Below are 25,290 nucleotides of genomic sequence, written 5' to 3' on the forward strand. Positions count from 1 at the left end.
TAAGGCGCATGCTAGTCCCCTTTGCTAAGTCCTCGAAGGTCCTGAAAGGGGTGTGCAAGTGCAAGGTACCAGAGAAGGAGTTTGTAGCCGGAGGGGCAAGGAGGGACTAACAGACCAGACCCCGCTCCCCCAGCCAATGGACTAGAAACACCTTCCAGCCCGGTGTCCACTGGCAGTCATGTGACAGGCCCTTAGGGTTTTATTCCAGAATGTGTGATGTACCAGGGATGCAAGCAGGTGTAGGTGGAGATGGGAACTTCGGCAAATAGCCACAGGCGACACAGGTGAAACAGGCTATAGGCTCAGGCTGAACACAAAAAGAGAATTTATATACAACCAGGACTGGGATCCCATTGTGCTAGGCACTGTACAAACACACATGACCTGATTTTCACTTCCCCAGGGCCTCTTTATACCTCTTGAACAATTACATTTACACTGTGCTGGCAGCACGGAAAGGCCTTGAAGGGGCTTTCATGTAAATGTGAATCAAGTCCACACAGAGAGACTGTCCTTACCCCAGAGAGCTACAACAAACGACATTGACCGGCCAGACTAAGAGCGGGAGGGGAAACAAGCAGAGAGAGGTGACATGATTTGCCCAAGGTTACATAGCAGGTCAGTAGCAGAGCCGGGAACAGAACAGCGGCTCCCAATCCAGTGAGCCAAGCGCTAGAATGTACTGCCTCCTCTAAAAAGGCAAACAGTCGCTAGCTAAAGAAGAGAATAATAGGAAAAGATCAAAGAAAAATCTTTATAGTGCATGCGTCCTTCTGCTCTGTTTTGTTTGGCTCTGTCTCTCCTGTTTTGACTGTAAGCTTTTGTGGGCCGACACAGGTCTTCCTACATGTCTGTAAAGCACCCAGCACACTTTTGGATGCCATATAAATAATAATGAGAATAGAGAAATATAGATCAATTCTGAGCAAAAAGTAATACGGTAAAAATAAAAATGCATCAACAAACTGGGAACTGGAGCTGAATAGTCTAGAGAAAAACAAACAGTATGTTTTCCATTTCAGCCGTCAGAGGCAAGCACTGCGGAGGCAGAATTCTATTAGCTTCAACAGGAATTCCACACATTATGATTATTATTTATATTACAGTAATACCTACAGGCACCAACTGAAATCAAAGGCCCACTGTGCTAGGAGCTGTCCATACACATAGTAAGAGATGGCCCCTGCCCTGAGAGCCTACGATCTAAAAAGATAGGAGAGACAAAGGGAAGGGAGGGAAAACTGAGGCACAAAGGGGTGAAGAGACTTGCTCAAGGTCACACAGCAGGTCAGTGGCAGAGACAGGAAGAGAAGGCAGGTCTCCTGATTCCCAATCCAGTGACCCACCCAGCATACCACAAGACCTCCCTACGCATGTGCATGGAGCAGCTTTATGAAAATGAATTGTCCCAGTGAATTCAGTGGAATCACTCACATCCCTAAAGTTAAAGAATGTTTGTGAAATCAGGGGCATGAAGTGCTTGAAGATCTATCCCTTACTTGGTAGCTTGTCAGAGTGGGAGACAGGAGAGTAAGAGAAATGGCTGCCATGTACTTAATCCTGCCTCAGTGGGGGGACTGGACTAGCTGACCTCATGAGATCCCTTCAGTCCTACATTTCCATGAGTCGGTGACATTGCACCAGCAATCTCCAGGAAACCCTATCATGTTATTTCACTGAAACAACCATGGCCATATTGTGTTCGTTATACTGAATAAAGTCCTTCTCAAAAGCAGTTTTACTGAAACTGAAGTAAAACCTTTGGAAAAGTTTGCACTGCTCCAAGGCTAAGAGCGTTAGGTCTTCACTGAACATTGCATGTACTATAAACTACGAGTGCATAACCCGGACAAAACAAAGAATACCTGCGGAGAGAAGGGATGTTTTCATCATCACATTCCTTCAGAAGAGTCTGCTGGAATGTAACTTCTGCACTGATGTATGTGGGATTTGGAACAAACAGACACAGTAGGTCTCCAGAATAAATAAAATGCGTGTGTGTGGGTGTAAACATGATACATGAGCACAGGCACACACACAAATCTTGGCTAGATGCCTTTAGATGTTCTTCAAAACCACTCTAGCCTTATCTTGTTTTAACACTCCCTAGTGAGCAGCTACTAGCATTCTAACCTGTGTTATAATCTGTGTGAGGTGGAAAGGAAGGTAGAGGGAAATTTGTTCACTATTTAAAGCATCTTGCTCACATACGGCCAGATGCTGTGAGGTGTTGGGCTGATGCTGAGTACCCCACTCCCACTGGAGGTGACCAGCACTTCTGGGAATGGGTACACAGAGAGTGGTGGAATGAGGCAGGCGCCAACCCTGCATACAATGGGTGTGTGTTTGCCTACAGCGCTCTGCTGCTTCAAAGCACACTAAACCCAGTTCCCGGAGCAGTTGGTTATATCCATGTTAAGCAAACAACCATAAATACATCCCTACCCGCGTACAGTGGAGCCTTCCTAATCAATATTTTATGGTAATATTTAATCATGCAGTTCAAGTGAGAGGATATTTTTATCTAACTCCCTCATAGACAAAAGCAGAGCCATTTAAAGAGGGAAGGAAAATGAATTTTAAAGAAATCTGTATAAATAATTTTCCAAAAATAAAAAAATTCCAAGACAGAGAATTTGCAAATACAGGCAGCCTGCCTAGGAGCAGAGCTCCAATTAGCATTCCAGCTAGCAAGTTTTCAGTGTTTACTGTTGCATCAAGCTTCGAGACAGGGCATCCCTCTAAAATCCGATCTATACAACACCAATCCTCTTTGCCTTCAGTCTCTTCTCAAACTGATGGATCTTTCCTGGCTTCACAGCAATTCTGTGATCACTAGAGATCACCCAGAGCCATATGAAATGCCTTCATTTCTCACCAGACCATCAGTACAAGATTTTCTATCATGTTATCCCTATTCACAGCAGACAGAAATATTGTGCATTTATTTTTTACCTTGCTTTCTTTAGCAGAAAACTCAGAGGAGTTGGAGATTTTCATAGACTTTGACCGGTGGGACTGTCGCCAGAGAGAGTCGTCTCGGGAGTATTTCACGGAACCTGTGGCTCTCACTCGGACCTTGCTGGTGCTCTGCACACTATTAACTCCAATCATTTCCAAGAGGGAGGGTGGGGGGAGAGGAGAAACAATGGCCCACCCTAGACCAGTGCAGTGTAGTAAAGCTGGAGACAAATCTGTAAGGACTGTCTGTGGAACCTAGGCTGGAGCTGTCAGTGTTTGCTTAAAATGCACCAGGCTGTTTGCTCCAGCATCTTCAACTACACTGTTTTGAGCCAGTCTGATTGTTCCAGGCATTGCTCACGTCACTGGCCCTGAAAAAAAAGAGACAAACTCCACCCCTGCTCCCCTCCCTTCTTCAGCATACGCTCCCCCTCCCCGGACACACACTAACACAGGCACAAACACAAAGCCACATATCCCAGATACGGGAACAAATGGCAACAGGCCAAGCAAAGCAAGTCATTCTCAATTCAAAGAGCAACCCTTTTATTCCTGTGATGTCATGCCTCCTTCATTAAGGTCTCCAGTAAAATAAAGACACCATGAATAAAAGCCTTCAGTAACCTGTCAGGCACTGGCCCTTGCAAGTGAAAAATGCTGATGGATTCCAGGACACTACAAAACCAATCCCAGGGCTCTGGAAAGTGGGTTAGAAAAATAAAGACGCCCCCGTCACTGTCTGCCCTTAATGAATAGTAACAATGCTTAGCACCTCTAGCTGCAGTGTTATCCAGATACCTCCAAGTGCCCTCAAAAGAGGCATGAAGGGGACACTGCAGTGCCCATTTTAAGATGGGGTAATTGAGGTGCAGGGGAGGGCAAGTGATTGTCCAAGGTCACCCAGTCAATCAGTTGCAGAACTGGGAATAGAAGCTCGGGCACGTGTCTCCCCTTTGCAGTGAAAATACGGGCAAAGGAAATAGATGCTCCAAAAATCATTCCAAAACAGGAATGCAGCCCATATCCTGTACCCTGTCCTGCCAGCACATCCACACGGGTTAACAAACCGAGGGCAATTTGCAGCCCCACGCAAGCCCTAGGCACCATCTAAAGCCCACTCAAACCCCACTTTGAGGGCTTAAGGGATATATGGCCCCTATGCTGGTCTCTGTGCAGGAACGAATGTCATCCAATCAGCATGCACAGTTTCAGACAGGGTGGATGCTCCCAGTAAGGGAGAGGAGCTGGTTACCTAAACGCTGCAAAAGCGCTATCATTTCCGGCTCCTGGAGACCCAGAACATAGCAGATTGCATGTAACCATAGCAACCAGCTCAGAGGCGAGAGCTCAGAGGTAGTGGCAGCTGCTGACACAGGATGGAGCAGGTAGCCAGCCAGTACAAGTGGGGAAGAGGAGCGGATGATGGGAACATAGCCCCGAACCCAGGAGAGATGGTACCCATACAAATGGAGGTGAATCACAGGTGTCTGGGATGCAGTGCTCAGCTGCCCCTGAGCTGAACAGGAAAACATTCCAGCATGTGCCAGTCACGTTGCTGCCCTCCGCAGTGGCCTTTGCACTGCTGTGATATACACGGCGGCTGACCAGCGGCTCTCACCAGGCAGCTGGAGATCCAGAACATCCAAGGGCCAGCAGGACTATTAAATCATCTAGTCTGACCCCCTGCACAACACAGGCCAGACAACCTCACCAGTCACATTCCCTCAGTGACAGGAAAATCCTCAGGTGGTAGAGAGCTGGGTTAGCTGCTGTATGCCACACTCTCCCGCCTCTGTAGGCAATGAAGAGGGCAACGAAAATGATCAAGGGGCTGGGGCACATGACTTACAAGGAGAGGCTGAGGGAACTGGGGTTATTTAGGTTGCAGAAGAGAAGAGTGAGGGGGGATTTGATAGCAGCCTTCAATTACCTGAAGGGGGGTTCCAAAGAGGATGGAGCTCGGGTGTTCTCAGTGGTGGCAGATGACAGAACAAGGAGTAATGGTCTCAAGTTGTGGTGGGGGAGGTTTAGGTTGGACATTAGGAAAAACCTTTTCACTAGGAGGGTGGTGAAGCACTGGAATGGGTTACCTAGGGAGGTGGTGGAATCTCCTTCCTTAGAGGTTTTTAAGGTCAGGCTTGACAAAGCCCTGGCTGGGATGATTTAGTTGGGGATTGGTCCTGCTTTGAGCAGGGAGCTGGACTAGATGACCTCCTGAGGTCCCTTCCAACCCCGATATTCTATGATTCTATGAGTCCCTCCCTCAGCTGGGGGGCAAGCCTGTGGGGTGGCCAGAGCACCGCAGTGCCAGCTGGCCTAAGGACTCTCAGGAAGTGCTGCTAGCCGCTGTAGGTTAGTGCAGAGACACATTTGTTACTGGAAACAAATGAACTGGGACTGGATGCAGTCCCCCTCGTCCCGCACTTGTTTACATACATCTGAACCGCAATCAGCATGCCTCACTGGCAGACACTTGGGTTCCCAGAGACAGAACGTGTATCGCCAACGCGGCAGCAGTGTGACAGGAGCAGAAGGCTTCTGCTACATCTGCCGCAGATCCATTCTGCTAGTTCTCAGAATCTCCCGGACCCTGACCCACCCAGCAGTCATGTCTGTTAACTCCCACATGCACTGGCTGGAAGAGGTGGAAATCACCACTACCGGGGACACCTCTAAACCTTTCTTACTTGTTAGCACCTGCGTTTTTCACGAAGAGTTAAGGGTTGGTCATAAACACACTTTCCTTTCTGAAAGGCATCTCTCTATTTGCTGGTGTGTCCCTGAGAAGTCCCGTCACATCCATTGTATTCTGCAACCCCTGTAGCTTTCCTTAGAATCTCGACAGGCATACCCATTGTATCAGGCCATGTGGACAATGGCCTTCCCCCCACACCACCACCACTAGCAACAGCCTAGTAATTTAGGGATTAAAATATGCATTTCAGACTATTTGTCATCTGACTCCATCGTGGATTGATTGCAGAAAAGTCTCCGTCATGGAAGATCCATGTGTGTGATGCAGCAAGAAACCATACTGAACTTGCCCTAGAACTGCTCCAAGCAGGTCAGAAAAACAGAACTTGGGTCAATAAAAAGATACTTCAAGGAAATAAAAGTCAGTGGGCCAGATCCTGGTATAAAATCAGCAGCACTCCCCTGGGGTCAGTGGAGCTACACAAAGGATCAGATCCTATTTCTGGAAGCTATAAATCAGCACCTCTGAAAATCAGGCCCTCGCTGTCTCTAGTTGGATACCCAAAATTGGGGAGGGGGGGGGTGCCTGTGCCATGATGCCTACAGAGCTCCAGCATGCTGCAAAGCCTAGGCAGGGGGCAAACTGAGCCCTTGGCTTACTGTACAGTGATTTGCTCCCTTTACTGCTACCTTCTCCTCTCGCTCCAACCCACCTGCAGAGTTTTATCATCACCGAGATTGTGAGCTCATCTCCCTGCACATCTGTACAGCACCTTGCACAGCTGGGCCCTGATTCCTGATTGGTGCTGCCAGGTGCTACTGCTGTATAAATAATAAACAGCAGCAGGAAGAAATTAGCGAATATTTGTCTGGACAGTTTGGAGAGATTCAATTAATGGAATATATTTTAGTTCAAAATATTAGACGGTGACATGAATGCGAAAGACCTGCATTGTGATATTGGAAGAGAAATTCGATATGGGCTTTGTGGAGCACAATCGAAGGCCTGGTCTACACGACAGAGTTAGGTCGACTTAAAGCAGCTGATACCTGGAGCCGTGGCGGGGCTCTGGCTGTTAGCACCCCACAAGGCCCCACACTGACAGTTCAATCGGTGCAAGTGCTGCTGGTGAGGGCATGTACCCCGACAGAAGGAGCTAGTGTGGACCTGCCAAACCGATTTATTTCCTGCAGTGGCTGTATGTCAACGTAACTTAAGTCAACTTCATTTTAGAGTGTAGACTTGCCCAAAGTAACTCCCACTACTGTACTGAAAGAAGAGCTTTGCTATCTACAAACAAAGAGACAAGAATCCATTAGTACCACTCAAGCCTGATCCTAGTGACAAAAAATAAACATTCGTTTAAAAAAATCCCAACCCACTCCTGAGACCAAATGACATATTTGTGCAGCACAGTTATTAGGACACAGGAAAGACAACAATATTAAGTGAATCTGTGTATTCGCCAGAGGAAGCTTTCCCTCTGTTTAAAAAAAACCAACCCCACAATCCAAACACACAAAATGCAAATGGGTTCCATTGCATGAATGAAGCGTATAGACTATATATCTTCTTAAACGTAGCCACCAAAAGGTGATCAGCAATCAGCTGTCTTTGGGGAGCTGATATTTAATATAACGATTTCTGAGGTCTGTTGACCAGTCAGAGGTTGACAACATAAATTAAATCTTAATGCCTCAATCGACCGTGTGTACAGCAGTCACGGATACCTGACCGCAACTACTTTTGTCTTCTACACGCACAAGTGGTCAGGTAAAGGCAAAAATGAGGAGATGCTGTAATAGGATAACAGCATGTTTCATGCATGGTAGGAGGAGGATGGATATCCATGTAGCTTTCTGATGTTATCTAGCTATGCTGTCTTCATGCTAGCCATCCATCCTCGGTTGACCGCAATACACTATACAAGACATTTACAGAAATGCTGGGTCTGATCCTGCCCCCATGGAAGTTTAGAGCAAAACTTCCATTGACTTCCACACAGGAGGATCAAGCTTGCTGTGTTCTTCCGAGGTAAGATGTGCTATGTACGTGTATGTATTCTGTGTCTGAACACAATGAAGAGTCCCATATGTCCATGGAGCTGATTCTGATCTCACCCTATGCTTTGCATCAGTAAATCGATTCAAGTGAGCAGAGTAACACCAACACAGTATTGGTGTGAGATCAGAATCAGGCCTCACCCTTCCATTTCCTTTTTTTTCCGGTGGGGGTGGGGGAAGAAGTGGTAGAGGGAGAAACTCTCCTTTCTCTTTCGCTGCTGAAATAAAGTGTCATGTTACTAACCATGGGGACTGATATGATAATGAAAACAAACTCCTTTGCAACAACTGGGATTTCACGGATACCACACAAATGCTGCAAAAATCACTCTGAATATTCCCTTTACAACTGCTCGAAATATAGCTGGAGAATGAGGAAACTTCACTCCCCAGCTAGGCCCTCCCCTCAGCCCACACTAACACAATATTGTAGGCCATACTATTTTTTATTTATACCAAAATAGGGATAACCTGCAAGGGAATCAGGTCCTGTTATTACATTACTTGTTTTAATAACTATATTCTAATTACATCCTCTGCTCACAAAGACAAATAGGGTTACACATTAATTGAGACTTCCATTTAAAAATTATCAGCATATTATTTAATATAAAAAAGGTTATTAAGTTAAAGTTGCAACAGAAGATGTACCATTGAATACAGCCATAAAAAAAAAAAAGCCCCTCTACTAAAAACCTCGACATCACAACTGAGGTTACAGAGGGGCTGGTTTCAGAAGCAACTGCTGAATCACACATATGCGTAAACACAGGAAAAAAATCTCTGGCTAGTTCACTGACAACCTCGTCTCTGCACCTGCAATAAACACTCCCAACAGTGCTGAAGCCTAAATTGCCCAGCTGAGACGCTCTTCATATGGCCTTCTCTCAGAACCGTACGTACGACCGTTCATGCCATCCCGATTCATAAAGCTGAGCGCAATCCAGGAAATGAAGGCTACTTTAACAATGGCGGGGGCTTTACATGGGTGTCCTGTCTTGCATTTGGTGCAATGCCTCCTAAGCGATGGAGCATGGAAGGCAAAGGCCAGGGGGCAAAGCTGGCCTGTGGTTTAAATTAGAGGTTCCTCCCCAGGGCTGCCTACAGGCTGCCCAGGACACCCTGTGGAGCTCCCTGCTATGGACACAGCCCCCCGACATGCTCCTTCCTGTTCCTAGCCCCACCTCCAGCATGCCCCTGAGGCCTGGGCCTGTGGAAGGGAATAGCACAGGGGCAATGAAGTCAGGTCCATGTTGCTCCGGTGCTAGGAGAACTCTGCCCCAGCCCCTCCAGCTCCTGTGTGGCTCCTACATGCCAGCGAGGCCAGAACCAGCCCCTCAGGGTATGACTGTACTGCACGCTAAGCCCACGCTCTGACTCAGTTTGAGCCCAAGCTCCACTTCCATCCACACACGGATGAGTTTGACTCGGGTCAGCCAGCACTCATGACCCAAGTCCTAGGACCCTCCTTTGGGGTGCGTCAGAGCCAGAGCCTGTCATTTTGCAGTGTGGACTCAGTTCAAGCCGCACGCTCAAGTCAGCAGGTCGGCATAGTGCGGTATGGACACGTGAGCACAGCTGAGAGACCTGGGTCCAGCAACTGGAAACCCAGGATTGCAGCACAGCGTGGACGCGCGAGTGCGGGCTGGGAAACACGAGTCCACAAGCCCAGTCCCACAGACCTGGGCTTACAATGCAGTGTAGACGTACCCTTAGTGTTTACTAATATCTTATTAATACCTTACACACGTCATCATCAGGTAATATGACCTTGAAAGAAAACTAAGTGCTCTATTTAACATCAGGCATCAAAGAAAAACATCAACATTCAAGTTGCTACCCAATGTTCTTGTTTGAAGGGATAATAGTTGAAGTAGGTCACAGAGAGTAGCCCAATGTCATTCTCAAGGTGTGATGACTAACAGAATGCAGGAGCACAGAGGGTTTATACAGCAGTCATTCCAAAACCAATGGAAACAGCATTTTTAAAAAATATGGTATAAATTGTATTTCTACTCCCCCTTCCCCCGAGTTGCAGTACAGAACTTAAATTTCTAGCAGATCAGTGGGTGGAAGATCAAAGAATGTTTTTCAGAATTTGTTTTCTACCCACGTGGAGGTGGGAGTAATATGTCAGAAGGACCAAAATGTGTGTGTGACATTGTATTAGAGATTTCCCGACTCAGAAGGATCCAAGGCTTCTGATTTTAAAGGGACAGTCATTTCTGAATAGTACTGTATGTATTTTCTGAACTGACAATCTTGACAATTTAGAGGGCTAGATGGAAAGCTCAGAATTTTCATGTTCATCTTCTAGAACTGCTAAACATTTCAGTTAACAAGTCAGACTGTAACTGACAGCTTTTATTATTTAACAGGATGAAGAAACTGATTGTTCCCACCTGGAAGAGTCCATTTTTAAATGGTCCATCCTCAGACAATACACATTAATGAGCCTTTGCCTTCTTGGATGAAAACAAACCCCCAAACAATCACTGAGAAACCGGTACTAAACTACATAGTTGCTGCTGCTAACGCTGGAGACTCTGAGCTGACTCTCCCTCATTCCCTGCCCCCTAGAGGTCCGCACAAAGATAGGAGCCCCATTGTGCTAGCTGCTCTATAAACGTGTAGGGAGAGAGAGTTTCTTCCCCAAAGAGTTTACAGTGCAAATAGCTAAAGAGCAAGAGCAGCACAGAGAGGTGAAGGTCACTCAATCCATCAGCGGCACAATCAGGAACACAACCCAGGTCTTCCAACTCCTAGCCCAATGCTCTGTTCACTGGGCAATCCCTGAAGCATATAAGAAGAAAATATGTATTTCTAAACAGCTATTAAAGGTTTTGTCTCTTGAGCTGTTGGTCATTGTTCAAAAAGTTTTATCTTCCTCTATTCAGAGGCACAAAGCTGGCATACATAATTAGACTTTTGCTGCTAGCTTGTGTTGATTTCCCAGACAAAACACTAGGGCTTATCTGCCTTTAGAGAAGAATACAGATATTAGATTTTTCTGCTTAGGTGGTTTGACTCAAAATCCTGGAATCTGGAAATAAAGTATTGTAGGAACTTTTCATTATCTAGCAATCATCTACCTTAACAACAACACAACACTTATCATGCTAATATACCTCTTTGGGACAGATTCCGATACCCCTTCTCACATCTGTATTCCAATGAGGCTATTCATAGAGTAAGGTACTATTCAATGTAAGGGTATCAGAATCTCACTGATTAGAGAGGCTAATTAGCAATACATGCTAATTATAACAACTATCTGCAACATATCATAGTTCACAGTTCTGCATGATAAACAAACAGGTTTGCTTTAACTGGCTAAGGTACCTAACAAGTTATAATCCACAACACTCGAAACCACTAGCTACAGGAAAGAAAGATTAATCCCACAGGAGCACTGGCAGCAAACAGTGGGCAGGATTAAGGTGATGTGGGTGTGACCTTGGTGACGAGTTGAGCAGTGTTAATTTGTTAGGGGAATGGGCAGTACATGTCTGTTTAGGATGATATATGCATCTAAGCAGATGGTTTTACTCTGCATTTTCTGGGCTTTGTGTTTTTCAAGATGGCATTATTACCTCTTAGCAACCTGAATGGTTTTTGGGCAAGTGTTTTTTTCATATTTAAATGTATTACAATGGGCTACAGAAAACAGCCTGTAAATTTTGTCCTTTCCGGGGTAAAAACTAAATCAGACTGCAGAAGATCAAATGCCTTCATATTTGGGGGGGGGGGGGGGGGGAGGAGGGTGTTGTTTTGTTTTGAGTGCTTTTGGTGAAATGTTCTCTAAATTCTTGATCCCATACTGAATAGAATTCTATATTTTTTTGCTGTCTATACTTTTTGCTGTCCTCATTTGCAATCTATACCAATAAAAGCACTGTAGGAATTAATGCTGTCAACCAGTGGTCCTCAGCCTTTCCCTGCTGACACTTCCCCAGGACTCCCTTCTCATCTAGCTGTGAAGTAGCTGGCCTCCCCTTTGCATTTTGCAGCAGCAGGGGGTTACGACCCCTTAGTGCAGAACCTATGCCGTACACAAATGTAAAGGCGTGCAGAGGATACAAAGGAAAGCAATTAATGTGCACACAGCAGCGTGATCAGTATGATTTCCTCCGGGTAAATAAGAGAGGAACAACTAAGCTACTTTAAGCTTGCCCCTTTTCTGCATTAGACATCAGAAATGACTGGACTGGACCAAACAGGATGCCAGGAATCCTTTTCTAACCACATGTTTGCTTTGGAGGGTCTAAGGGGCGGAAAAAAAACCATGCTAGACAGAAAGGCAAGAGACAAACTGAAACAAAACCTTAATGAAGTGCAAAAAACTGACGGCAAAATGAGAGACACACTGCCTCGCAGCTTCCATAGGAAACTGTGCAGCCCAGGAAACAGATCAAGTATTCATATGATTTCAGAAACTACGGGCCAGACTTTCAAGAGCTCAGCACCTAGTAGCTCCCACTTGAAAATGTGGCCACTTCATTTAGGTGCCTCTACGGGAGATGAGCTGGCACTCAAAATGGCTTTGAAAAATCGGGCCTTAAACGTCCAAGTCTTCAAGCTGGATTTGAATCCTACCCCCATCAGACATTTCCTGACAACAGTTATAACCAGCTAGTCTGTATTATCGTACGCTGTACTCCTGTCTCTTCTCCTTTTGGTACAGTTACCCCAGTGCACAGCTCTATGAATAGCCAACACCTTCCATCAACACAGCAAGCAGGTAACAATTACACAACTGGCCCATTTCCATTTCACGTGTTATGGGGAAATGGGGCAGCCACAGCCAGCCTGCTGGGGACCAGCCAGCTACAGGACGCACATGAGACAGACAGTTGTAGCTATGGAATAAAACCTTGTCTCATTCCAGCTTCCTCCATCATCAATAACTCTCAACAAATGATCTTGGTTCTCTAGGGACACTATACCAACCACTGGTTTCAGAGTAGCAGCCGTGTTAGTCTGTATCCGCAAAAATAACAGGAGTACTTGTGGCACCTTAGAGACTAACAAATTTATTAGAGCATAAGCTTTCGTGGGCTACAACCCACTTCTTCGGATGCATATGCTATATGCTATATGCTCTAATAAATTTGTTAGTCTCTAAGGTGCCACAAGTACTCCTGTTATTTATACCAACCACTGTGAGTCCAAAGAAAGCCAAGTACTGCCTTGGGCCCAATCGGCAGGGATCACCTTGGCTCAGAGCTCAATAACACAGTGTTCTTCCCTAAAACTATAGAGACCCTCTCATAGCCTAAACATTGCCTTTGAGGGTGCTGCAGCCACACTGCTATTTTTAGCACGCTAGCTCAAGCAGAGCTAGCATGTGTATGTCTACCCGCCCTAGCAACCAGACCTCCCAGCTGCTGTGTAGACATACTCACAAAGGCCTGCTTCCCTACTGAGTCCCAGCCACCTCTCTCTGCTCCCTTTCTCCCCCTTCATCCTTTCCACTCCCTTGCTGGACATGAGGTATACACACCTTGTCACAAGCCCTTCATTCATTACCACAGACAATTATTACAATGTCCAGTTTTTACAAATGTCGATCATTCGACACAAATCTACAAGGAATTACTACTCAGAGTGCACAGGACCAGTCAGAGCAGAAGAGACTAATGGTCCCCTCAGTCCACGATCCCATCTCCAAGCACAGCCACAGTGGATGCTTCAAAGGAAACCAAAATCCCCCCATTTCCCTTATTTCCCCCATGATTATGCCATGGGTGAAATTTCTACATGGCCCCAGGGTTGTTGACTAGCTTATGTGCTGCCATAATTGTACACGAGTTGAACCTGCAGATACTGTTCTTCACAGCCATAAGGCCAGAACTCCTGAGCAACAAGCCAGGGACTTCCACCCAGCAGGTCCCATATCAAGCCCGATAATTACACATGCAACTTTTCCTTTTAAAATGTTATTGGTTGATTGCCCTTGAATCTGACAGATCAGCTCTGCTCTGGATTGTGCCCGTTTGAAATTAGAGCTATTTGCCAGGATGAGAAAGGGTTAATATTTTGCCTTTCATGCCCTTTGATTCCATTTCCTCGTACTTGCCTCCTTTTTAAACTAAAAGCGTGCTGATTGTTTGGCTCTCGGGCTAGAACCCCCCACTCTACACCACGGATCACCCTCGTGGGCCTTCAGGAACCCTTTGCCAGACCTGGAGCTCTGGTGATCAAGCTGAACGTTGTATCCAAGGCGAGGATGCAGAGTACTGCTGATTTAGTGAGGACTGAAGTATCTGCTGGGTTTATTCTCCTGATCTCGTCTCACTGCGTACAGCTGGATATCTTCTAACTTTGTGAACACCCAGCGCCCTTCCAGGGGCCTCACTCATGCCAGTGTAAATCCACAAGAACTCCAGCGAAGTCAGTGGAGTTCTACCAGCGTAGAGGTGTTATGGGCTAGAGGAGAAAAGGGCCCCTAGATAAATTCCATCTATTATCTAGTCCAGTTCTCAACCTTCTCCATCCTGAGACCACCCAGCCAGGTTCTAGTCATGACCTCTCTCCTGACACTGCTCATTCATTTTCACTGGCTGCTGGTGAATTTCATCTGCCTCTGTGTTGCCCAATTTTAAAGTTTTATTATTAGATCCCTCAACACCCCCCCTCCCCATCCCACCCCCTGACTTTACAGTAACTAACCAGAATTTCAGGTATATTTGCTCTGAAGAGCCTTGAGTGCAGCTTGCTACCCTGGGTTCTTCTATTTATTGCAAATCTGCCGCTGGTCCCCAGTTGTACATTTCTGTAGCTGTGTGATTCCAGATTTGCTTTAGGAGTGAGCAACATAACTGCATAAGGCTATATAGATACAGTCATCACTGAAATTTCATATTCCTTGCAGGGGTTTATTAGACTTCCAAGGATCAAGGAATTTTTACTAGAAAAATGTACTATTTCAATGGGCTGAAAGTGAAACACTACCATGAAGTCAGGGTCAACTTGTCTGACAGATCACAGGCCGATATGATGCAAGATCCCTGGCATATGTAAGCTCAGAATCAAAGGGTGGGATTTTAAAAAAAGCTTCAGTGCCTTTGAAACATTTCACCCAAAAATCTAACTCTGCCTGGATTTAACGGGCCTGATTCTCCCTCTCTTACGCCAGTTAACACCATAGATGTCAATGAAATCCTTCCTGATTTACACCTATGCAAGGGAGGGGAGAATCACAGCCTGGGGGCCTGATTCTCATTTACCCCAAGACCCTTTACACCAGTCTGATGACATGAAGAGGCCTCTGAGTGAGTGTAGTAACAACTGGCACCCACTTCAAGGCCTCTGCACTGCCAGAGCACCATAAAGGGGCCTTAGGGTAAACAAGACTCAGGTCCAATATCTCCATTTATATTGTCCATTAGTAACTGATGGCAGCTGCATGGGACGTGTGACAGACGGTTTTACTGCAGCTAGGGTGGAATTAAAAGCAAGCCAAACATCTCTCCCTGCCTGGTAAAGTATTGATTGGATAAATACTGCAGTCAGATCTCAGGGGAACCAAGCTTTTAATCTCAGTTACTGATGCTTCTATTCCTCTCGGTTTTCAACATTAAAAAACCCAACCACCTCAGATCTGACAAAGGGGGGGGAATGGATCACAGACTGAGATATCAGAGTAAAGCTCTATTCAGTGTTAATGAGCAGATCTGCAGGAAGACACAAGGCGCTGAAGATCGGATCTGGATTTCTCATTTAAAATTCCAGCAAGAATAAAATCTCAGCTCCTGAGGAAGCCTAACTCTAAAGCTCTGTGCTGTATATCCAAGTGTCGATATTGTACAAGAAACTTTAGTAAAACAAAGAGTCGGCTCTTGGGGGAGGGGGGGAATCGGATCTCACCTCAAAGAGCTTCTCAAGCTGATAATGAAGAGAGTATTACCTAGCTCCAAGCAGTCTCACCACTCTACTTCACAGGATGCAGCAAGATTGATGTCAGCAAACCAAAATTTTGCCATTTCGAAGGCATACAAAATAAACTCACTGAGCCAGATTCTGCTCTCAGTGGCACTGAAGGTTAATGGGACTGACTGAGCATAATTACAGGCAAGAGTTAATTTTTACTTGATCTTTGGTTGTTTTAGATACCATGCAGGAGAGCAGTATCTGCAATATGGCTCTTCCTTGCCATGGCAATTCAGATTCCACTTTTGGCATACGTCAGGGCCAGCTTCCTGGAGAATTAGCTAGATGGTCCCTGAGGCTTTCAGTTATTTTCTTTTCCTGTAGAAGATCAGGGTTGGAAGAGACCTCAGGAGGTCATCTAGTCCAATCCCCTGCTCAAAGCAGGGCCAATCCCCAACTAAATCATCCCAGCCAGGGCTTTGTCAAGCCGGGCCTTAAAAACCTCTAAAGATGGAGATTCCACCACCTCCCTAGGTAACCCATTCCAGTGCTTCACCACCCTCCTAGTGAAATAGTGTTTCCTAATATTCAACCTAGACCTCCCCAACTGCAACTTGAGACCACTACTCCTTGTTCTGTCATCTGCCACCACTGAAAACAGCCGAGCTCCATCCTCTTTGGAACCCCCTTTCAGGTAGTTGAAGGCTGCTATCAAATCCCCCCTCACTCTTCTCTTCTGCAGACTAAACAAGCCCAGTTCCCTCAGCTTCTCCTCGTAAGTCATGTGCCCTGGCCCCCTAATCATTTTCGTTGCCCTCCGCTGGACTCTCTCCAATTTGTCCTCATCCCTTCTGTAGTGGGGAGACCAAAACTGGACACAATACTCCAGATGTGGCCTCACCAGTGCCAAATAGAGGGGAATAATCACTCCCCTCAATCTGCTGGCAATGCTCCTACTAATACAGCCCAATATGCCGTTGGCCTACTTGGCAACAAGGGTACACTGCTGACTTTTGATATGGTCTCCCACAGTATTCTTGCCGCCAAGTTATAGAAGTATGAGCTGGATGAATGGACTGTAAGGTGGATAGAAAGCTGGCTAGATCGTTGGGCTCAACGGGTAGTGATCAATGGCTCCATGTCTAGTTAGCAGCCGGTTTCAAGCGGAGTGCCCCAAGGGTCGGTCCTGGGGCCGGTTTTGTTTAATATCTTTATTAATGATCTGGAGGATGGTGTGGACTGCACTCTCAGCAAGTTTGCAGATGACACTAAACTGGGAGGCGTGGTAGATACCCTGGAGGGTAGGGATCAGATACAGAGGGACCTAGACAAATTAGAGGATTGGGCCAAAAAAAACCTGATGAGGTTCAACAAGGACAAGTGCAGAGTCCTGCACTTAGGACGGAAGAATCCCATGCACTGCTACAGACTAGGGACCAAATGGCTAGGCACCAGTTCTGCAGAAAAGGACCTAGGGGTCACAGTGGACGAGAAGCTGGATATGAGTCAACAGTGTGCTCTTGTTGCCAAGAAGGCTAACGGCATTTTGGGCTGTATAAGTAGGGGCATTGCCAGCAGATCGAGGAACGTGATCGTTCCCCTTTATTCGACATTGGTGAGGCCTCATCTGGAGTACTGTGTCCAGTTTTGGGCCCCACACTACAAGAAGGATGTGGAAAAATTGGAAAGAGTCCAGCGGAGGGCAACAAAAATGATTAGGGGTCTGGAGCACATGACTTATGAGGAGAGGCTGAGGGAACTGGGATTGTTTAGTCTCCAGAAGAGAAGAATGAGGGGGGATTTGATAGCTGCTTTCAACTACCTGAAGGGGGGTTCCAAAGAGGATGGAGCTCGGCTGTTCTCAGTGGTGGCAGATGACAGAACAAGGAGCAATGGTCTCAAGTTGCAGTGGGGGAGGTCTAGGTTGGATATAAGGAAACACTATTTCACTAGGAGGGTGGTGAAGCACTGGAATGGGTTCCCTAGGGAGGTGGTGGAATCTCCTTCTTGGAGGTTTTTAAGGCCCGGCTTGACAAAGCCCTGGCTGGGATGATTTAGTTGGGAATTGGTCCTGCTTTGAGCAGGGGGTTGGACTAGATGACCTCCTGAGGTCCCTTCCAACCCTGATATTCTATGATTCTATGACTCATATCCAGCTTCTCGTCCACTGTAATCCCCAGGTCCTTTTCTGCAGAACTGCTGCTTAGCCATGAGCCTACAAAAAATAAAAATTAACTTTCCCTGCATCCACTAAACTTGGAAAATATACCTTTAAGCCCAGCTCCATATAATGGCAAATGCCTAGCTTGCCAGCGGGAGGAGAAAGAATTGTGACTCGCAGAGGTCCAGTTCTCTCCCTGGCCCCTGCTGTATTGATGAGAGGTGGGCGTCTGGTATTCTCAAACTCTTGTTCGCTGTTACGTTTTCAGCTGTGACATCATGCCACCTTGTGGACTCTGCATAGATCTAACAGGAATTGCGAAGTCAAGAGCAAGGACCCTAGAGAGGCACCATTTTTAGGGGTTCTGAGTCAGACACTGAATTTGCTTTCATCCATAGTGTTGCTAATGGAACAGTTAAATTAAAAGCATTTTGCTGAAAAACCTTGCTGAATAAAGGCCTATGTGCCTGATTTTTATTTCTAAACATAAAGCCTGTATTGGCTGCTACGATATCCGCTGCAGACTGCCAGTAAGAGCTATTGAAAAACAAGGCTACTGCTTTTCGGTATATTCAGATTTACTAAGAAAAAACAACGAGAGGCAAACCCTCAGTTGTGCCAGAGCACATCTCAGCAGAGTCAGGGGACAGGCAACAGTGGCTCTAAAAGCCACGTTTCTGCCTCCTCCCCCTCTGATCCTGGGGCCGGATGGGGGTCTAATCAGCCTCCCACACAGATGAGAGTATCTGCCAGGAACCGGGACAAGGGCAGGCAGGGACTGATGGAGAGTACTGCATTCCTGCCAGACCCTCTTTAGCCCCCGAAACAACCCCTCCAAGCCCTATCCCACTCCCTATGCTGGGCTGGGCTGGGCTGGCACAGAGCCAGCTATCCCAGGTTTATAGCTACCCATTTAGGATAGCTTTAAGGTCAGTGCTAAAAGTCCTTAATAGCACAGGCCAGGATAATGATCATTATTCTTCCAGCAGCGGAAAAATAAACAGCAGGTGAGCCCAATGGAAATCTTCCTTTTGTACACACTAAACAGGCTATTTAAAGACAGCATTGGTGATCTAGCTAGTCAATAAGAGCCTTTAATTAGTCTGCCAAGTAATCCCACTATGCCTCTCCAAGGCAATGGTAGAAATGAGTTTACCTGCGACCGTCCTTTCAGCGACACTTCAGTTATTAACCACCCAGGCCAAGGTTTTTATTTTTTCCAAATAGGGGCTTAAATTTAGGAAACAGAGCCCAGGAGGAGCCAAAAGCAACCGGAGAAACCACAAAAATTAAAAAAATGACCTTGAACTATATACTGTGTCTTGCATTTCATTCGGGGCCTGATCCAAAGCCCATTGAAGGCAATGGGAATCTTTCCACTGACTTCCGTAGAGTTTGGGTCAGGCACCAGGTGCAAAAATATTTCGTATTTTCCCATTACTGAACAATTCCTGAACTCTAGTGTAAACTCTTGTCTCCCTTCAAACAGCCTGATGTTTCATGCCAACAACCAGACAAAGGAAAAGAAATATTCCCCACTATTATTGCTACTAAAATGAGATGAAGCCAGCTCAGGCTCTGCAGTTATTCACATTTAAAGACTCGCAAAAATTATACAAACAAACCCTGAAGAAAAGCAGTACTAATCTGAAATTATCTCTCTCGTTTTGATGTGAAAGCCCCTATGCGCCTCTTCCCAAGCTCTATATAAAACTTATATAATACACAATTCAGGGATCCCTCTTTAATATTCAGTTGCAATAACTGGCTGGCTTTGTACCTGCTCTTATCATTACATAGCACTCGTAGATTGTGCCACACCTTTGTTTCCTTTTATTAAAAACTCTGGCCTCAAACCCGCAGAGACTAATGCACAGACTTACCTTTATGCACTGCAAGTATCCTCATTGGGACTACTAATTGACTTTGCAGGAGTGAATTTTTTTATGTACTTTGGGAGCAGAGAAAAGCCCATTCACCATCGTGACTAACAAATAGGAATTCAATAAACCGCATGGTCTATTTTAACTGTGACTCAGGAACCAGTCAGTGAAGGCACAAGCAAATCTCTTATTTTAAAACCAGCCGTTAAATTCATCCCTTACCTTCAGCAGCCCCCTAGGGAAATCTTTGCCTTCGTTCATCCCTTGAAGGTTGGCAATGAATTCTTGGCAGGTCATCTTTTTCCCAATGTTCTGGAAATCACCAAAAGATACATTACAGAAACATACAATCAGATTGGTGCTGTTGTCCAACAACAGTTAGGCTTAAGAAAACCACATCTGGATGGATGGCATCTCCTTGCTTTAGTCTGAGCCCAAGGCAGGCCGTGCAGAGAAGCATTCCCAGAACTATACAGACATTGGTGCACGTACGTCTTCATAAACCCAGCAGGAAAACGCACAAGAAATGTGTGTTAATAACCCAGCCTCCCGTTCAAACAATGGATGTTAAGTAGTACACAAACATCATAATGAGGATGGAGGTGCAGGTGGTGTTTCCCAGCACTTGCCCTGTGCTTTTCATCCACAGATCTCCAAGCATTTCACAAAGGGTGGAGTTATGTTCATAGAACTTTAAGGTCTGAATTCACAGAAAGCTGGAGCCATGCTGCCAAAGCTGCTGTCCAGAAGCTGGGAAGAACGTCTTCCACCAGGTTAGAAACTGAAACTTGAACTGGAAAATAAAGCTCTGAATTAAACCCCATATTTCTAACCCTAACTTTCGGTGACTCCCTGAGGTTGGGGCTGCACTGGCATTTCCAATCCAAAGGTCCTTTTTTGGTTTATAGCAGGGGTGGGCAAACTTTTTGGGCTGAGGGCTATATCTGGGTGAGGAAATTGTATGCAGAGCCAGGGCAGAGGGTTGGGGTGCGGGAGGGGGTGCAGTGTGCAGGAAGGGGCTCAGGGCAAGGGATTGGGGCAGAGGAGGGGTGCGGGGTGCATGAGGGGGCTCAGGGCAGGGGTGCAGGAGGGGGCTCAGGGCAGGGGTGCAGGAGGGGGCTCAGCGCAGGGGGTTGGGGTGCACAGGGGTACAGGGTGCGGCAGGGGGCTCAGGGCAGGGATTTGGGGTGCAGGAGGGATGCAGAGTGTACGAGGGGGCTTAGGGCAGGGAGCTGGGGGCCAGAGTGCAGGAGGGGTTCGAGCTCCGGCCTGGCGCCGCTTACCTAAAGCGGCTCCGGGGTGGCAGCAATGCGCACTGGGAAAGGCTCCCTGCCTGCCCTGTCCCCGGCCCCGCGCCGCTCCCGGAAGCGCTGTGGCCCCTGGGGGAGGGTGGGGCGGAGAGCTCCGCGTGCGCTGCCCTTGCCACGCCTCCAGATACCTCCCCCAAAGCTCTTGGCCGCGGTTCCCCGTTCCCCACCAATGGGAGCTGCGGGGGGCGATGCCTGGAGGCAAGGGCAATGCACGGAGCCCTCTGCCCGCCCGCCCAACCGGGAGCCGCAGGGACGTGGTGCCGGCCGCTTCTGAGAGCGGCGTGGGGCCCACGGCGCCATGGGGGGCAATCCCGCGGGCTAGATCCAAAGCCCTGAGGGGCCGGATCCAGCCCACAGGCCGTAGTTTGCCCACCCCTGGTTTATAGTCTCACTTGCACTCAGGTGATCAGCAGCAGGGTCAGAGTACCCAGGTAAGCCTGGCCTGGCTGTGAGCAGCCATACTGCAAAGGCCCAGCCAAGTCACTGTGACCTCACTGGTGCTGCGCTCCCCCGTGTGTGTCACTAGGACTTCTGGGGGTATATCCCATGGTTCTTAGCACTACAATAAGCTGAGCCACTTTATGATTCTTTCCCGGTGAACTATGGAAGAACTTGTGTGTCCATCCGGGTATGTGCGGGAATCGTGGGAAGACAGTGAATCACTCACTACAAAGTGGGCAGGTTACCACCCTGAGTTAAAGCAGTGCTAGCCTATACCCCAGCTGGGTTGAAAGCACCAAAAAACTCTGATGAGAAGGCTCCATGTGCGACAGGAGCTGGGTTAGGGACAACACGTGAGGAAGAGCCCGGGTTAACTCTGCTGTGCAGACAGGCCCTGACAGACTGAAGGAGCTCCATCTATTATACAAGTTATGGACTTTTAGGGCTACATCATCCCTTGTTCCTTGTGCCTGCTACTCACCAGAGCACACGGGCAGGGAGAGGTGAGGAGTGGGCTGAGCCAGGATTCCACCCCCACCACATCACCTAGCAATGCTGATCCAACAAGGAGATGCTGCACTTTGCTACTGTATAAGCCAGCAATAAATCACTCCCCCTTCTCACAGAGCAAAGGGGCGACCAGGAAGGAACTTTTTTCAGAGTAGCAGCCGTGTTAGTCTGTATCCGCAAAAATAACAGGAGTACTTGTGGCACCTTAGAGACTAACAAATTTATTAGAGCATAAGCTTTCGTGGGCTACAACCCACTTCTTCGGATGCATATAGAGTGAGATGCTAACAGGAAGGAACTGTGCCATCGGAGGGGTGTCTGACCTACACTCTCTCCTGGAGCAGTACAACATACACACCAGCCCCCTAACTCCTGCTTGTATTAAGCTTCAAGAAACAGCTCTGAACGGGTGAGGTTTTAATTTTAGATTTAGGCTTTTGCTGCTATAGTCAGACCCTAAAATTACAATTCATTTCCCCACCTGAAGTGGGTTGCTACCCATATTAATAGGTTCCTTCTTAGATCTTCTTTTCCAGCACATGGTAACTGAAGTAGCTCACTCCAGTACATGGAAAGAGGATGAACTGCAGCAAGACAGGGAGGAATAAATGGGGTTCATTAGATCCATTCATTTACTTCTTTGGTAGGCTTCACTGCATAGCAGAGACATGCTAACAGGCTGGAACACTATACTGGAGTTAGAAAACAGGAGTTACCATATGTGCAGAAGAGGCTGCATTCAAAGTTATAAACACCCAACTTACCACCTATAAGGGAAATGCAAAAGAATAAAAAGATTACAGGTGATCCAAGGAAGAAAAGGACAAGAGAAGTACATGCAGGACTCTGTTACTTGTTATGGCAGCTGCTCTGTGTTCTCCACACTTAAGACAACATGGTAATAACCACCAGTCACAGAAATCTGCAGGGTTACACGGTCTTACGACAAACAGAATCAGCTTAGCCTCAGCAGCAGTGTAAAGGGATAGTCTCCAGCTAAACAACGGAGCAATCTCTGGGGCACATTCCTGGATCTTTATTTTTACTCATGATGAGTGCTGCCTTATTCCTTGTGATGTGCCATCAACTTCAATGAGACTCCTGGAGGAGAAAGGCACTGTTCTCAACATGAGAGGGTAGCGGAATGTGGCTCTCTGGGAGTAGAGTTTGCTTGTAACTATTTTTCCCTTATAAAATCTGGAGGCTGAGATCTGCAAAGCCACTTAGGGGCTTTGGACTCCCACTCCCCATTAAAACTAATGGGAAATGGATGTTGAAGTCCCTTAGACAACTTTGAAAGTCTTAGTTGTAACTTTTATAAATTCCTTGGAGTTCCTCTGAAGTCTGTACAAGGGGCAACCTCCTTTCTTGTAAGAGCCACCCCGAAAGGTTCCCAAATGTTTGAAGGACAGCTCTGCCTTGCTTCGGTTAGAATACCCCCTCCCCATTAAGAGCCCAGTCTGGGTCGGTCCCTGGGGTGCTTTAAGGCAGGTCTCCATGCATTGTAAATACATTTTCTGAAATACAAATTAAACAGCCACATCAAACCAATGTACGGTTGTATTCGTCCCACCCTACCCCCACATCTCAGCGTCTGATCACACAGCTCCCCTCCCCTCGGATGGCGATAGGGCGGCTGAAGTACAGTTTGTGTCCATGCGTTAATTTTAACCTGTAGGGCACAGAGAGGCCACCTGGAACGGTCTGCTGGAGCAAGGATAACTCAGGCAAATGCCAGTCCTTCTCTGCCACCTAGTGGCTATGAGTAGAATGGCACTGAACGAAAAGGGGCTAGAAATTGTGGTTAGATTCTCCCAGGCTCTTACACTGTGTCAAGGAGTCTTGCCCTCCCTTGAACAAGTGCCTGTCAGAATTGTTCCTTCTAGGTGACCAGACAGCAAGTGTGAAAAATCGGGACAGGGGATGGGGGGTAATAGGCGCCTATAGACAAAGCCCCAAATATCGGGACTGTCCCTATAAAATTGGGACATCTGGTCACCCTAGTTCCTTCTGTGCGCCAATGGGAAACAAGAAGACCCCCCCCCCCCCCCAAGAGGCAGGGAGGGGGCGTGGCCACAAAGTGAGACCACCAAGCAGGGAGTTAGGGAGGGAGTTCGCTGCACCCATTGTAGGGATGTGGCTCCTCCTGGGGGCTACTTGCTTCTCGGAGGGCAGAATCCCTCCTGGCACTCCTTCGGGAGAGGGAGTTCTGCACTGCACCCAACGCGGATTGATGTCTAGCAGGCATGGTAGAGCCCTGTATTACGTCTCCAGTTAAAGCATCACTGTGTTACACCTTTTCTGGCTTTGTCCAACAAGAAGAAACTCCACTTCCCACTGGAAATCGGCATGGAATCCAGATTTCCACAAGAATCTCACTCTACTCTCTGTATTGCCGATACCATTATCTTGGAGAGTAAATTACTCTGGGCCTGATGCTGCAGTCATTCACGCAGGCAAAGCTACTACTAACTTCAGTGAGGTTTCACCTGCATGACAGACTGCAAGGTGGAGCTGTTGTTGGGTAGCATTTGCTTTTGTGCAAATGCATGTGTTTTCTGGAAACGGCATATGCGGAGTAGTTCTTATTCATGCAAGCCAGCCGGCTGACGCCAATACTCCTGAGGGTAAGTGCTATTCCACGTAACTTAAGGAGTGCAGAATTAGACCCTAAATGTGTAGTGGAGACTCCCAAAAAATGTGCAGCAAACGGTTAAAATTCAGAGCAGTCATATCTCACCATGAGCACATACAACGGGGTGCTTAGAGCACTGAAATATATGTTATGTAGTCTCCTACTGCATCAAGTGCGCCGGACACACCCTTTGCCTTATTTGGCTCATGTGTGTTTTCACATCAGCTGCAGAGGATACTGAATGGACGTTAACTGTGGTCACTTCATCCAAGAAGCTCTCAGTTCATAACTGGCTGCCCAAACATCCCCATTTCCTCCCAGGTTCTCTCTCCTCCTCCCCAGGATAGCAAAGCCCCAGGGAAGGTAGAAGCCAACAGACACTGCTGCTGCCAGGCCAGAACAGGCTGCTGTCCCCAGGAAGAGCAACACAAAGGAGGATGAGGATCAGAAGGAGGAGTGCTTTCAGTTCCCCCACCCAAGGGATGGGCAATGCTGCAACTGGGGTAGTGGGCGCAACCCTCCTGGAGGTCGGGAGGGGCATGCAGGGAACCACACCCACTGTCACGCCCCTTCTGGGGGTGCAGCTTTTCCCCCCAACAGGATCTGTTGGCCAGTTGTCAGATGACCGCCTTTGAGATATCCCATGGAGGAAGCAGTATCTGTGCTCTGGGGAGCATAAGGACTGCAACTGTATCCAAGCACACGGGCGGCGAGGATGCCTATGCACCTTGTGCTGCTAGCAGAGCAGCCAGTGGCAGT

At 47.2% G+C, this 25,290-nt stretch overlaps 1 protein-coding gene across 4 annotated transcripts in view; it reads right to left on the reverse strand.

The window, feature by feature from the left end:
- Nucleotides 1-25,290, reverse strand: part of PSD3 (pleckstrin and Sec7 domain containing 3) — a 109,570-nt gene that overhangs the window by 38,266 nt on the left and 46,014 nt on the right. For 2 of the 4 annotated variants that reach the window (XM_065406126.1, XM_065406128.1), the window contains exon 7: nt 19,858-19,947. In XM_065406126.1, the coding sequence (XP_065262198.1) occupies nt 19,858-19,947 (90 nt within the window). Of the gene's footprint in view, nt 1-2,955; nt 3,115-19,857; nt 19,948-22,660; nt 22,664-25,290 lie in introns of those variants that run through there. The other 2 variants (XM_065406129.1, XM_065406127.1) reach the window with 2 other exon arrangements.

The sequence above is a fragment of the Emys orbicularis genome, chromosome 6 (assembly GCF_028017835.1).
Source record: "Emys orbicularis isolate rEmyOrb1 chromosome 6, rEmyOrb1.hap1, whole genome shotgun sequence".
NCBI lineage: Eukaryota > Metazoa > Chordata > Testudines > Emydidae > Emys > Emys orbicularis.